Here is a 13,851-nt window from a genome sequence, read left to right as displayed (position 1 = left end):
CATAGACTATATAATCTCATATAATGGGGCTCTGTAACAGGTATTCGAATTCCTACTTCTCAGATGAAACTAAATTTTTTTTTCCAAAAACAAATTATTCTTAATTCAGGCCAATCATACTTAAACAAAAGGCTTGACTACAAGTATCTTACAACTTACAAATAGGTATGATTCTTTTCTAATAGCTTTATACCAAAAAATAGAGAAACCGATATTGTATATACGTCTCAGAATATGTCCATTATGTGTATTAGGCTATTATTAGACGTACATAAGCTATTTTTGTTTTAAGACTTTTTCGCAAAAACAGCAATGAAAAAAAAAAGACACTTAAATAGGGCACAGTTCTTTTTTTTTAATTGAGTTTTACTTTTGAATGTAGAGATAAAAGTAGTTAGTCAGTTCAGTTAGTCAGTTATTACCCTCCACAAAGCAGGTTATGCAAGCAGCATCTATTGAGGTAATTGGTGATTTAATAGCAATAAGAAAGAGAGAAGGAGGGTGTTATTTAGCTTTGTATTTTGTAAGATTTTATTTCCTTAACAAGTGTCCATAGCTAGTACATATACAAAGTGTATACAATCGTTTATTGGTGCTATTGAAACCGTATTGGGAAGGTAGTGTTTTAGGGAAATAGTCAATGACTTGATTTTATATACTGTGTATAATATTTCTCATAAAGAAACACAAGTATAATAGGAGAAGGTTATGTTTATTATTTCCTTCATTTATTTTATAAAACTTAACAAACATTCGAACAGAGTTTATTCCGTAATTAATAAACTACAGTCGTTTCTCTAATAGTAAACAAAAACAAAATCATGAAACTTATACATTATTTTTTAACTTAGGAAAACTTAAAGTTAGTTGCTTTTAAGTATACTTTAATGTTCACGTAAGTATGTCACATTAAAAACAAACTTTTAAACACTTGTATCTCCTAGATAAGCAACCATCATAGGTTTTATTGGACAGTCTAATCAAAATAACAATTAGTTATTACATCGGGTTAAAATAACTTCATACAGCGATGATTTGACTGAAAAATAAAAAAAATACTATGTCACTTATACAAATCGAAGTGAATCATACCTAGTTATTATAGACGAACTGGAAATTTACGTCCAGTTAATTACGATAAAGAAATAGAATATATCTGATGCACATAATATTTTTAGATTTTTTATTTGTAATTAAGCATATAACTACACAATAGGCTATCTTTGTTCCGGCCACTAAGGGTTTTGGAACGCGATTTCTAGGGTTGCAAGTTCGTTTACTTAATAATTTAGACATTAATAGTATGAACATTTAAAAAAATTTCTGAGGTCTGTACATTGAACAAATACTTTAGTTTATGTCAGTAATATAAAATAACACGTTGCATGTGCTTTTTTTTGTCTCTGTTTCTTTTTTTACTTATTTACAGGCCCAGCATGACCAGATGGGTTAAGGCGTTAGACTCGTTATCTGTGTGTCGCGGGTTCGAATCCCCGTCACACCAAACATTTTCACCCTTTCAGCCGTGGGTGTGTTACAATCCCACTATTCTTCGTTAAAAGAGTAGCCCAAGGTTTGGCGGTGGGTGGTGATGGCTAGATGCCTTCTCTCTAGTCTTACATTGCTGAATTAGGGACGGCCAGCGCAGATAACCCTAGTGTAGCTTTGCGCGAAATTCAAAACAAACAAAATTTATTTACGTCATTAACTCATCAAAAAATTTTGGTATAAAAATGCCAAAGCAATCACAAAAAAGACAATTGTCAAAAGTTTCAAAACTATGCCAGACTGTATTACTTCAGTGCTGCTGTTAAATGAACGACTTTTTAACGGCTCAAGTACACGTTCCATACAAGTCATTATTGCATTTCTGGCTCCAGGCCAAGCATGAGGACCATTTAGACGATACTGATATGCAGCACACGGTCCCGAGAAACACTTCCAAAAGAGTAACGGATCAGTTACTAGTAGACGTGGTAGATTAGGCTTAACTTTCAAAAGAGAAGCTATTTCGTCCATATAGTTGATCCAGTCAACTTGTATTGTGTGACGTGGACTTGCAAAGTACCTTTTGGCCATGGATTCAGCTTTCTGTCTGATGTCTGTCATCATGTCTTCGAGAGGAGGAAGCTTAAGGCGCTTCGTTATCAACCGTGTCACCCATCGGGCCTGGAGCTCAGAAATAGGAAGGATAGAACCTAAAGGTTGGATAAGCCCGATGATGGCCAAAGACGGATGTTTCAGTTTAGGAGGAATTACGTACTTGAATAGTTCTACTTTGTTGTTGTTAACAGATATAAACTCATCGTCCAAAAAGGGAAACTTAATCTTATATCCAGTGGCTAAAATGACGATGTCGACTTTGCACTCTTCCTCTTCGCCTTCAAAAATCACTCCATTTTCTGTAAATTCTTTGATATTTCCTTTTATTACGACAGTTCCGCTCAAAATCCTATTGGGAAGAGCATCATTAACCATTGGATGCTGTCCAAAAATCGATGTTTAGGTTTAAGAGAATAAGTAGAATGATCCATCTTTTCGTTCAACCTCTTCTCCACTATGTCACATTTTGTACTGTAAGGTAGGAAACTAAATAACCAATTCAGTGATCGACGAATAACTAACAGATCAGCAGGCATTCCGCTGGGACCAACTCTGTAAGTAATCCAACATCCACGCCTCGTACTAAGATAAACCTAGGAAATTCAAATATAATGTTAGGATTGTAAACAAATGTATTGCTCACAAATTATCTTAGTAATAGATAATAGAAGCGTAGATGTGATTCAAAATGATAAGATATGTTTATAGGCAAAGTTGCTAGATTAAGAAACGTGTTTTTAATATTTTTTTATGTTAAGAACAAAATATTAATTAGCTGTTAGTAAAACATGTTAATATGATAACAAATGTGATTAGATTAAGTAGATTGAGCATTTTGTACTCAAATTGGCCTGGTATGGCCAAGCGCGTAAGGCGTGCGACTCGTAATCCGAGGGTCGCTAGTACTTAGTTTCAAGGAATGTGTTCAGAAACACGTGGCTGCTGCATTCAGTCTATTACTGTATGATACTCACATATAACTGCTAATGCTCTGGTGCTAATACCAGAGTGTTTCATACCTTGTATAGCAGTATTATTATTTTGTTATTTTACTACATACGTATGTTTTGTGGGTAAATAATAAAAAAGAAAACTACGAATTAAAAGTGAGTTATAGTATTTCAATGTTTCATGTCTGCCATTAAATGGAAGCATAAACTCTTCTTATTTAACAGTTTGTGACTTTAATTGCACAAGTATGATATCCGCCAAAACAATTTTAGCAAAAATCAATAAATGAAGAATAATCTAAGCTAATATTCTAGATATAAAGAAGATGAAGTAGTAATGTAACTGACAGATCTGTTACATGATAAAGAAGATGAAGTAGTAATGTAACTGACAGATCTGTTACATGATAAAGAAGATGTAGTAGTAATGTAACTGACAGATCTGTTACATGATAAAGAAGATGTAGTAGTAATGTAACTGACAGATCTGTTACATGATAAAGAAGATGTAGTAGTAATGTAACTGACAGATCTGTTACATGATAAAGAAGATGTAGTAGTAATGTAACTGACAGATCTGTTACATGATAAAGAAGATGTAGTAGTAATGTAACTGACAGATCTGTTACATGATAAAGAAGAACTGACAGATGAAGTAGTAATGTAACTGACAGATCTGTTACATGATAAAGAAGATGTAGTAGTAATGTAACTGACAGATCTGTTACATGATAAAGAAGATGTAGTAGTAATGTAACTGACAGATCTGTTACATGATAAAGAAGATGAAGTAGTAATGTAACTGACAGATCTGTTACATGATAAAGAAGATGTAGTAGTAATGTAACTGACAGATCTTTTACATGTTATTGATGTCTGAGTTAAAAATCACCAATCTTATAATTATCAAAACAATACGTCACATAATGTTTTACTTTTCTTCAAATTTTAAGTGAGATTGTCTCTCAAAGTTGTGTTTCTACATCCGTTGTGTCATACCTCACGGCCTTAGATATGTATGATGTACTTCATCTTAATTAATTAACATGACCTTAGAAATTGGTGGAGTCCATTATATATACAATACGCATGTAATGAGTTGTGGTGAAGTTGAAAAGAGCGAGTTCTGTAAATATTAAGGGTCCCTTAAAGTTAGTTATTCAGTTATTGAATTCCTATTTGGAAGTTGAGACTTTCTCACAATGGTTTGACAACAAAGTAGCCTACACTGGTTGAACAAAATCATTTTATTTGAGGGTGGGGGATGTATGACTGTTTTAATACATAGTCGGGCAATTTAATCACTAGGTCACGTTCTACTTGACTATTGGAGAAGTCTTCATTCCTCGTACTTAGGAATTTTCTATATTTAATTAACGATACAAATTAGGTAAAAGATATCGTCCTCTTAGTTATCTGTATAAACTTACAAAAATTACTTCTAAACTGAAGTTGATTTCTGAGTAAGTATTAAAATAATCTGCTTTTTATAGTTTATGCTGGGTTTGTTATTTTAATAGTATTACTATTGTATTACAAGCTGCGGTTTTTACGGCAAAGAATAATATCTTTAGAACAGGTACGGTGTTTCAATCATTGATGTGATCAAGAACAAGAACAAAAGCTGTAATGGTGAAGACACAGCGAGTAAACTCCGAACGAAACTATTAAACTAGTGTTACGTTAGTTTCTGAGATTGATTTCCTTTTATTGTTGAAGTATGTACTACAAATCAAGAATATTGTTATTTTATTGTTGAATTATGCAACAGAACTCGAGAGTATTTTTACGTTAGATTAGGGGTCACCAAACTACGGCCCTCGCGGGCCGGATACGGCTCTCGAGATCATTTTGTCCGGCCCGCCAGCAGCTAGCCGCTTGGAAATAAAAAGTGACATTTCATCAAATGTCCGACTGTCACAACAAAATAAATCACACCGATGGTCGCTTTAAGCTAGCAAACACAAGACGTTATGATAAAAAGAAACAAGGCTGTCACGCGCATTTTTAACCAATAGAAAAATTCTTCTTTCGTTCTTGCTGCCCGTTTATTCATATCGAGGCACGTATCTATGAAAGCATTAGGATTTCAAAAACAAGTACAGACTTAACCCTCGTCCTATCGACTCGTCTTGTAAATTCAACGGCCTAGGGTTACTGCTTCAGCAAGCTCATTTCTCTTAGTAGTCGGATAATGCGCTTTTCGTAACTCGTTCTTAGGTAAGTGTCGTGGCAAACGTACGTTTCAATATATTTTGTTTATGCGCTCTTGGACCAGTACAATACGTTTCTCACAGCATTCTGTGCTTTTTCACTTTCAGATCCTGTTTTTTTTTTTTCACCCATCGTTATGACTGCTTTTAAAAGAAGAAAAGTGGACTCTGAGTGTCGTGAAGAATGGGGAGAAAAGTACTTCTTTGTGGAAACAAGAAACCAGAAAGCTACTTGTGTGATATGAACCGAAAGTGTTGCCGTTTTAAAAGAGTACAATCTTCGGCGTCACTATGAAACAAAACATCTATCAACATATTTGAAATTTTCAGGAAAGTTCCTTTCTGAGAAATCTGAATCCATGAAACGTGTTTTTTGAATCTCAAAAGAATCTCTTCACGAGAAAGTTTGATGAAAATGAATCTGTCACTCGTACAAGTTACAAAATAGTGCATAGGATGGCAGAGCGAGGAAAACCTTTTACTGACGGCAACTTCATCAAAGAGTGTATGATGGAAGCAGCAAATGAGCTGTGTCCTGAAAATATCAGCCTATCAGCAACTTCGCATCTGGTATGGCATCAATGTTTGGAACAACTTATGTCTGTGAACAAGCATTTTCAAAAATGAAGTGTGTGAAGTCGGTACATCGATCAAGGTTGACTGATGAACATTTGAAAGCAATTCTAATGATTGGATGCAGCAATTCAGAACCGAACATTGAAGATATTTTGAAAGCCAAACGCCAGTTTCATAAATCTCACTAACTTTTTTGCGGCTTAGTAAAGTTCACATATGTACTCACAATGTGCGATGTGACAATTGTTTTTGCTAATGTCACCTTCTTTGATAACCTTAAGATAAATAAAAATGTTGGTTGTATTTGTGTTTGTTTTTTATTATGTGTGTGTATCGCATGCTACTCCCACGTGGCTAATATGGCATGCTAAACTTAGTGTTAAGTCTTTCACAGAGAACTTTCGTTCTAGCTCATGAGTATTGAACATAATGATCATGTGACCCGCACTTCTCATTCCCCAAGTAATCTGGCCCCTGTGAAAAAAGTTTGGTGACTCCTGCATTAGATTATTATTTTTTTTCCTTCTTGACGTAATACATATTACAAAGATAATGTGATGTTGGATTCTATGTTTTTACTATTAACAGTCTACTCTTTCGAATGGTTTAGACCAGGTATTTCATGAAATGGTTTATTCACGAAAGTCCAGGAAATAATTGTTTAAGCTATGACTTTGATTATTGGTTTGATTTTGGTTTTTGAATTTCGACCAAAGCTACATGAGGGCTATTTGCCCTAGCCGTCCTTAATTTAGCAGTATAAGACTAGAGAGAAGGCAGCTAGTCATCACCCCCACTGCCAACTCTTGGGCTACTTTTTTACCAACGAATAGTGAGATTGACCGTAACATTATAATGCTCCCACGGCTGAAAGGGCATGCATGTTTGGTGTGACGGGGATTCGAACCCGCGACTCTCAGATTATGAGTCGATTGTCTTAACCAGTTGGACATGCCGAGCCTTTACGGTTATTACTAACGCTTGTGTTAATACAATATATCTTTTGTTTTATACACTAGAGTATAGGAATGTGATTTACATGTAATTTGATTAACAATTATTGAAATAACTTTTGCATTAAAGTAGATACTAGTTATTTTAAAGTTTTGCATTTAATATAATTTAAATTTTCTATTATTGGTAGTAGCATCTATTACTCCATCAAAAGGAGAACTTAAGTTATTTTAGGGTGGCCCATTCCCTGTTTTAAGAAGGGGAAAACACATAATTTGCCATCTACTGGTGACTTGAAAGAAGACATCGCTATAAACTCGATCTTCGATTTATTGCATATGGTTGGCTATTTTAATACAAGTTTCTAATTCTCACGTACAAAATGTATGCCTGATTAACACAAAATATGAAACTATCTTCTGGCAGGAAAATAATAGACAATCTGATCTAGAAAATTATACATGTGTGTGTGAGTATATATATATATACTGTTACGTTTTTTGGGTTTGTTTCTTTTTTCGTGTTAAACGTGTAGCAATAAATCTTGGTAAAATACGCTCAAAAATGTCTATACCAAAGATAGTAATTTAAATCATATCTCTAGAACGATTTTTTACATAGTTAAGACTGTAAAAGATCCGTCAAGTCTGAATACAAAATAATTAAAAGAATTTACTACAGTTTAACTTCTTCCAGATTAATGCCCGGCATGGCCAGGTGGGTTAAGGCGTTCGACTCGTAATCTGAGAGTCGCGGGTTCGAATCCCCCGTCGCACCAAACATGCTCGCCCTTTCAGCCGTGGGGGCGTTATAATGTTACGGTCAATCCCACTATTCGTTGGTAAAAGAGTAGCCCAAGAGTTGGCGGTGGGTGGTGATGACTAGCTGCCTTTCCTCTTGTCTTACACTGCTAAATTAGAGACGGCTAGCGCAGATAATCCTCGTATAGCATTGTGCGAAATTCAAAACAAACAAACTTCCGGATTCTTACCTTATCCGTTATTTGACTTAGTTCCACAGCCACATCTCCTCCCGAGTTTCCAACACCAACAATCACTATTTTTTTATCACTAAATCCATCTGGTTTTTTGTAGCTGTGGGTATGAAGTATTTTACCTTTAAACTTCTCCATGCCCGGGAAGGTAGGGATATGAGGATACACGTGATGTCCGATACACACCAGTACTCCATCAAAGACGTCGTCAAAGATTCGGTCTTCTTCAATGTTCCGGATAGCAACTTTCCAGCGACCAGTTTCACCAAAATCGTGATTTTCTACAACTTTCAATATTTCATGTCTGAAGTGCACATATCGAGCCAGGTCAAACTTTTCAGCATACATTTCAATGTACTTGATCATGTAACTGTTGTGCATGTAATTAGGAAATTCTTTAGGAGGTGGAAAGTCGCTGTATGCATTTATTTCTTTACTGGTGTTGATTATTGTAGACTTCATCACTGATGCAACACCGTCAAAGTCATCGTCTCGATATCGCCACAGACCACCTATTTGGTCAGTCTTTTCATAACAAAATGGCTGGAGACCTTCTTCCAGGCATGCTTTAATGGAGGTGAGTCCACTAGATCCTGCTCCAATGATACAGATTCGTCTAGTTTCCATCATTTCAATAATAAGTGGTTCTAGTAAAGCGCTAGTCAGTGCAACTTCTCACAATGTGGATATTGAATTATTTATGTTACCCTCTAGATAAACTTTCAGTACTGATTTACGTAGTTAGTCTGAATCACTCTGCAATAACAACAAAAAAACTTGGTCATACATTTCTTAAATATCTTATTATTAATTTATTTCAAATACCTAACAGGTGGTTAAGAATATATGATAAACGTTACATAATTTAAACATAAAATCATAAAATATGTTAGTTAAAATATAAATTCCGACGAGAAATAACACATAAAGTATATTTTTATGTTCAAAATTATGCAATAATTCAAAAATAAATTTAATTATTGTATTTAAAAACTTGATAAAAGGAGCTTGAAATATTATATGTGCAATCATCCATAGCATTTATAAGGCTCCAAACAATACGAAAATATAATCTAAATTTGATTTAAATTATTTGAAATAAATATATTAAAACACTACAGTAAAGATTTGTTTGAAGTTAAGAATGAAGCCACACAATGGGCTAACGGTGCTCTGCCCAACACATGCATCGAAACCAGATTTCTAGCATAAGTCCTCAAACAATTCGCTGTGCTATTGGGTAAACAGTACAATTAGAATTAAAAACAAATCCATCTTAACTCGATTATTTTGGGTTCCTTACATACGAGGTTAGAAAAATAGTAATTGCCATAATTCCAAACAAACCCATAAAATATTATAAAACCCAGCCCACAATCATGGTGGTTCGAAGACTAAATCTTTCGCCTGAGCTACAATCAGACAGCACCAGAGAACAGATACATCAAGACTTTAAGAGTGTTGCATTTGGAAAAAAAAAAGTTGAAATAAATCGTTACGATTTAAAACTTGACAATAAAGAGGTCGCTTTATGTACTTTATGTTGGAGTTTTCTTTTCAGTTCCAATTCCAAAGTTCTACTCAACTCAGTTATGTAAGGTTATGTCGCAATCTAGGCTGCTGACAGGTGTTTTTTTTTTTTTTTTGGGTTTTCGTGTGACTTGTTTTCATTTGTTGTTGTTGTTTTTTAATACATTACGCCAACTGAATGCCAACATTCTAAATCTGTTGAAACCCTATTCGTAAGTTTATATGCAGGTTAACTGAGCCGGGTTAAATTTTAAAATGTTTAGTCTCAACTGCTGCTATTACAGGTTTCATGTCCCAGTAAATGTGGCAGTAACACTACAATCAAGTTATCGTATTCTCCAGTCTGATATCATTATTACAAAACTATATAAATCACCAAAATATCACAAAACAGAAAACATGAGTAATGGAAATTGAAAAAGAAACAACACCGGTTTTATCATATTTTTATAATACGTTCAAGAACTTTAATTTAAAACTTTGTAAAATTCCAAGGTGTCAGAAATTGGTAAATAATATTGCAAATTGAAAGGGCAAAAAAAAAAAAAACCATCGATTTTATATTTTTTGTAATGTGTTCAACGGTTTCAAGGCCATCTTATTATGTCTTTCTTATTTTTTTTTTTTACAGGAACTACTGTCATGTAGGTCTTGGCCGGCCTGTCAAGGATTTTCGTTCCCCAGTGAGTCAATTACAAATTTGGGGCCTCATGGCCTAAAACTACAAATACAGCGAAAATAGCCCACTACATTGTTTGTTATAATTGTGTCCTTTCTTATTGTCTCTAGCTTATGAGACTTTGACGCTAATTGTTACTTTTCCGAGTATCTCTGTTTAATCTTAAAATACTCAGGAAGTTACTTTAATTAGAAAATGAAACACATGAAATAAATTTGCTTGGTTCTTAATGCTATTTTGTTATTTACAGAAGTCGCATTCTCGAAGTAAACAGAAACTGATTAACATTCGTTGTTATTTAGAATAGTTTTATATTTGTAGTGCCCCTAGGGGCACAGCGGTATGTCTGCGGATTCACACCGCTAAAAACCGAATTTCGATACCAGTGGTAAGCAGAACACAGTTAGCCCATTGTGTAGCTTTGTGCTTAATTCTAAACGAACAATATATTTGTAGCTTGCATTTATGGCAAACATTACTAAGACCATATTTCGACGTTATTTTATTCCGCAAATTTGACCAGAAATAACATAGTCAATTATCAGTAGTCGCCGCCACATGGACTTTGAACAGAATAGTATCATATATTGAGCGCTGGACTCGCAGCTAGTCACTCCCGGACAAAGAGAGGGCTTGTAATGAAATGCCAAGAAAACTTCCTTTATAATTTATTTCTCGCACAAACCATAAGACAAAATGTTACATTAATAAGCGACTTACCACATCCAAGAGATGTATCATCATATGCACAAGAGAGACAGTAGCACAGTATTAATATTTGGATTATTGTTTTTTCGATTAGAATGTGCGTCTCAATCAGAGTCTAAACGTCGTCACTGAACGGTTAAAATATCAAACTCAGATTAATTAATCCACAATGTTATCTCTCCCCCCCCCTCGCTGGTACTTGATAAGATTATATGTTCAGTTTATTGTCATCTTTTCAAGATGGTCTTTGTTCGCAAGATTACAGAAGTAATACCAAAACTATCCGTTCTCAGAAAGATTAAAATTATATTATTTTGGACTTTTAGGTTCCTATATATTTTTGTTTAAGAACATTTTATATCACTTTTAAAGCTACTTACAGTTACTGTTGAATCACGAACTGATGAATACAAATAATACATTTGTATATTTCACACATCATCAAGTATTACATGGGTAACTTCAGTAGCAACTACCTAAATATAAATTTCGTTTATTTTATTTCAAGGTATATTTTTAAACCAGTAAAACCATTGACATTAATAACCATATTTTTTTTTAATGTTTGTTTTTGAATTTCGCACAAAGCTACTCGAGGGCTATCTGTACTAGCCGTCCCTAATTTAGCAATGTAAGACTACAGGGAAGGCAGCTAATCATCACCACCCACCACCAACTCTTGGGCTACTCTTTTACCAAAGAATAGTGGGATTGATCGTCATATTATAACGCCCTCACGGCTGAAAGGGCAAGCATGTTTGGCGCGACGAGGATGCGAATCCGCGACACTCAGATTACGAGTCACATGCCATAACACGCTTGGCCATGCCGGGCCATCAGTACTAGATTTTTGCGTATTACTCGGTTATTCTTCATCCACCCATACGTGTTACACTAGTAACTGTATCGTCAGTATATCTTCTGTTACTTACATTTTGTATTTATTAATTTTTCGTATTTTGTATATTCCTTTGTTACCTTATTTCTTTGTTTCTTATGTCATCCTCACGTCAGGACAACTCACACGTTTGTAAACTGTATTACACTGAAGAAAATAATCTAGTTTTGAAATGGAAGTGTCAACGCCGTTTTTCCTTTTAATTTAAATGCCACAATAAACAACAATAACATCTCCTTTCGATATACTCTATCGTTTAGTTAATTAAGCATAATTTTTATCGGCTTATGGTTTAATAATAAATAAAATTAATTTGGTGGTTTTGTTTTCGTCACATTCCGTGGTTGCTTCTCAGGAGCGCAGATAATCTCGTGCAGCTTTGTGCAAAATTCAAAACAAACAAAGAAAAACAAATTCTCTTTAGGAAGGCCCTGGCTTCCATTTTGTGAAACACTGACTTAAAGAGTTGAAACGCATTGATGTTGAACATTACCCTGGAAAATACATGTACCCTTACACATCTCATTGTACGCCCACGCCTTCCGCTAAATTCCAATACATCAATGCATGGTAACTTTGAAATGACCCTTTATTACGAACTTTGTTTTGTATTAGATGTATGATGCTGTTGTAGTTTGTCGTTTAAACCCACTAAACGCATTATTTGTTAATTGCTTCTACTCACAGGGTATCTGCAAATTATGTCGTATATTCATGAAACAACATCGGAAAAACATGGAAATATTTTAAAAATTAAACTACATCACAAAACTGTTCTAAAAAAAGTCTGGTTCTTACCTAAAAAAGCGTTCTTAGCTTCAAAATTGTGTCTTAGCTCAGGTTTCAGTCGGAGACAAGTACCAAGAGTGACACGTGTTCAAGGACAAATCTCTAACGTTTTGCAATGTTGATAACGTTGTATGTTCATATACACTCCCCTATTCTGGTACGTGCAACATAAGCCTATAGAGTGCACCAAAATATTACACTCATTTCTGTGTTTCGTCATAATAAAGCTACTTCGGAACACGTAATCAAAATAAACAGAAATAAAGATTTTTCCCCACATAATATGCATACATGGAAAAAGATAATTAATATGTTTGGTTAAGTCAAATTTGTTTTTTTCAGAATGCTTACGCAAAACTAGATCTCGTTTCTAATTTTGAGCTGATAGAGTAAAAGACAGGCAATTAGTTAGTTAGTTTGTTGTTTTTTTTAATTTCGCGCAAAGCTACACGAGAGCTATCTGAGCTAGCCATCCCTAATGTAGCAGTGTAAAAATAGAGGGAAGGCAGCTAGTTATCACCACCTACCACCAACTCTTGGGCTACTTTTACCAACGAATAGTGCGATTGAACGACTGAAAAGGCGAGCATGTTTGATGCATGGGGAATTTGAACCCGTGACCCTCAGATTACGAGTCGAGCGCCTTAACCACCTGTCTAAGCAGTTAGTCATATTGTAAAATTATCTGTCATGTCGTGAATTACATTATCCTCCCTCAACATTACGGAGATATCCTTTTGTCCATGAAGTGTAAAAATCTTATTAAATTATTCCTTTTTATGTTTTATTTATCGAATCGGAAAGTGGTGGTTAGTTAACCAGATTATTACTACTGTATCTAAATCCTAGCAATAAACAACCTAATTCCAAATAGTCCTTATACTAGACGAAAAAGACCTTTGGAATTATTTTAGACCGTCTAATAAAAGCAACTTTTCTATATTTACGTTTTACATGGCCGCGGGTACGTTATAATGTGACAAACAATCCCATTATTTGTTGATAAAAGAGTAGCCCAGGAAATGTAGGTAGGTAGTAATGAGTAGCTGCCTTCCATCTAGTCTTGCACTGCTAAATTATGGAAGGGTAGCGCAGATAGCCCTCATGTAGCTTTACGCAAAATTCATACCGAACAAAACCAACATTTTCAAAAACCAAAATTTAACACACTAACTGGTATGACTGGTGTAAAATCCTGTTATAAATAAGTATTTTCATAGTCATAAAACAAAAGCTTAAAATGAATAGAATTCACTGATTCATCAATATGGTATTCTCACAGCTGACCACATCTAACCCAGCTTAACATACAAGTTCAGTTTTTCAAACAGCGTGTACCCCTAGGATATCAGAATATGCAAAATTGCCTCAGTTCTCACTGGTAGTGTATATTGTTGCTAAATTAAATCAGTGATAATATTAGGACTTTGTAATAAAATTCCGTGAAAAGCATCTAT

At 34.6% G+C, this 13,851-nt stretch overlaps 1 protein-coding gene across 1 annotated transcript; it reads right to left on the bottom strand.

The window, feature by feature from the left end:
• Nucleotides 1–695: 695 nt before the first annotated feature.
• On the bottom strand, nt 696–12,558 carry LOC143223410 (flavin-containing monooxygenase 5-like). The gene is given in 4 exon segments (XM_076451355.1): nt 696–2,495; nt 2,498–2,696; nt 7,788–8,546; nt 12,404–12,558. Coding segments are annotated over 3 exon segments (1,623 nt in total). The 5' UTR covers nt 8,421–8,546; nt 12,404–12,558; the 3' UTR covers nt 696–1,704.
• Nucleotides 12,559–13,851: the final 1,293 nt, after the last annotated feature.

Source organism: Tachypleus tridentatus, chromosome 8 (genome assembly GCF_004210375.1).
Source record: "Tachypleus tridentatus isolate NWPU-2018 chromosome 8, ASM421037v1, whole genome shotgun sequence".
Classification (NCBI taxonomy): Eukaryota; Metazoa; Arthropoda; class Merostomata; order Xiphosura; family Limulidae; genus Tachypleus; species Tachypleus tridentatus.
This window is presented reverse-complemented; position numbering and strand designations above follow the sequence as displayed.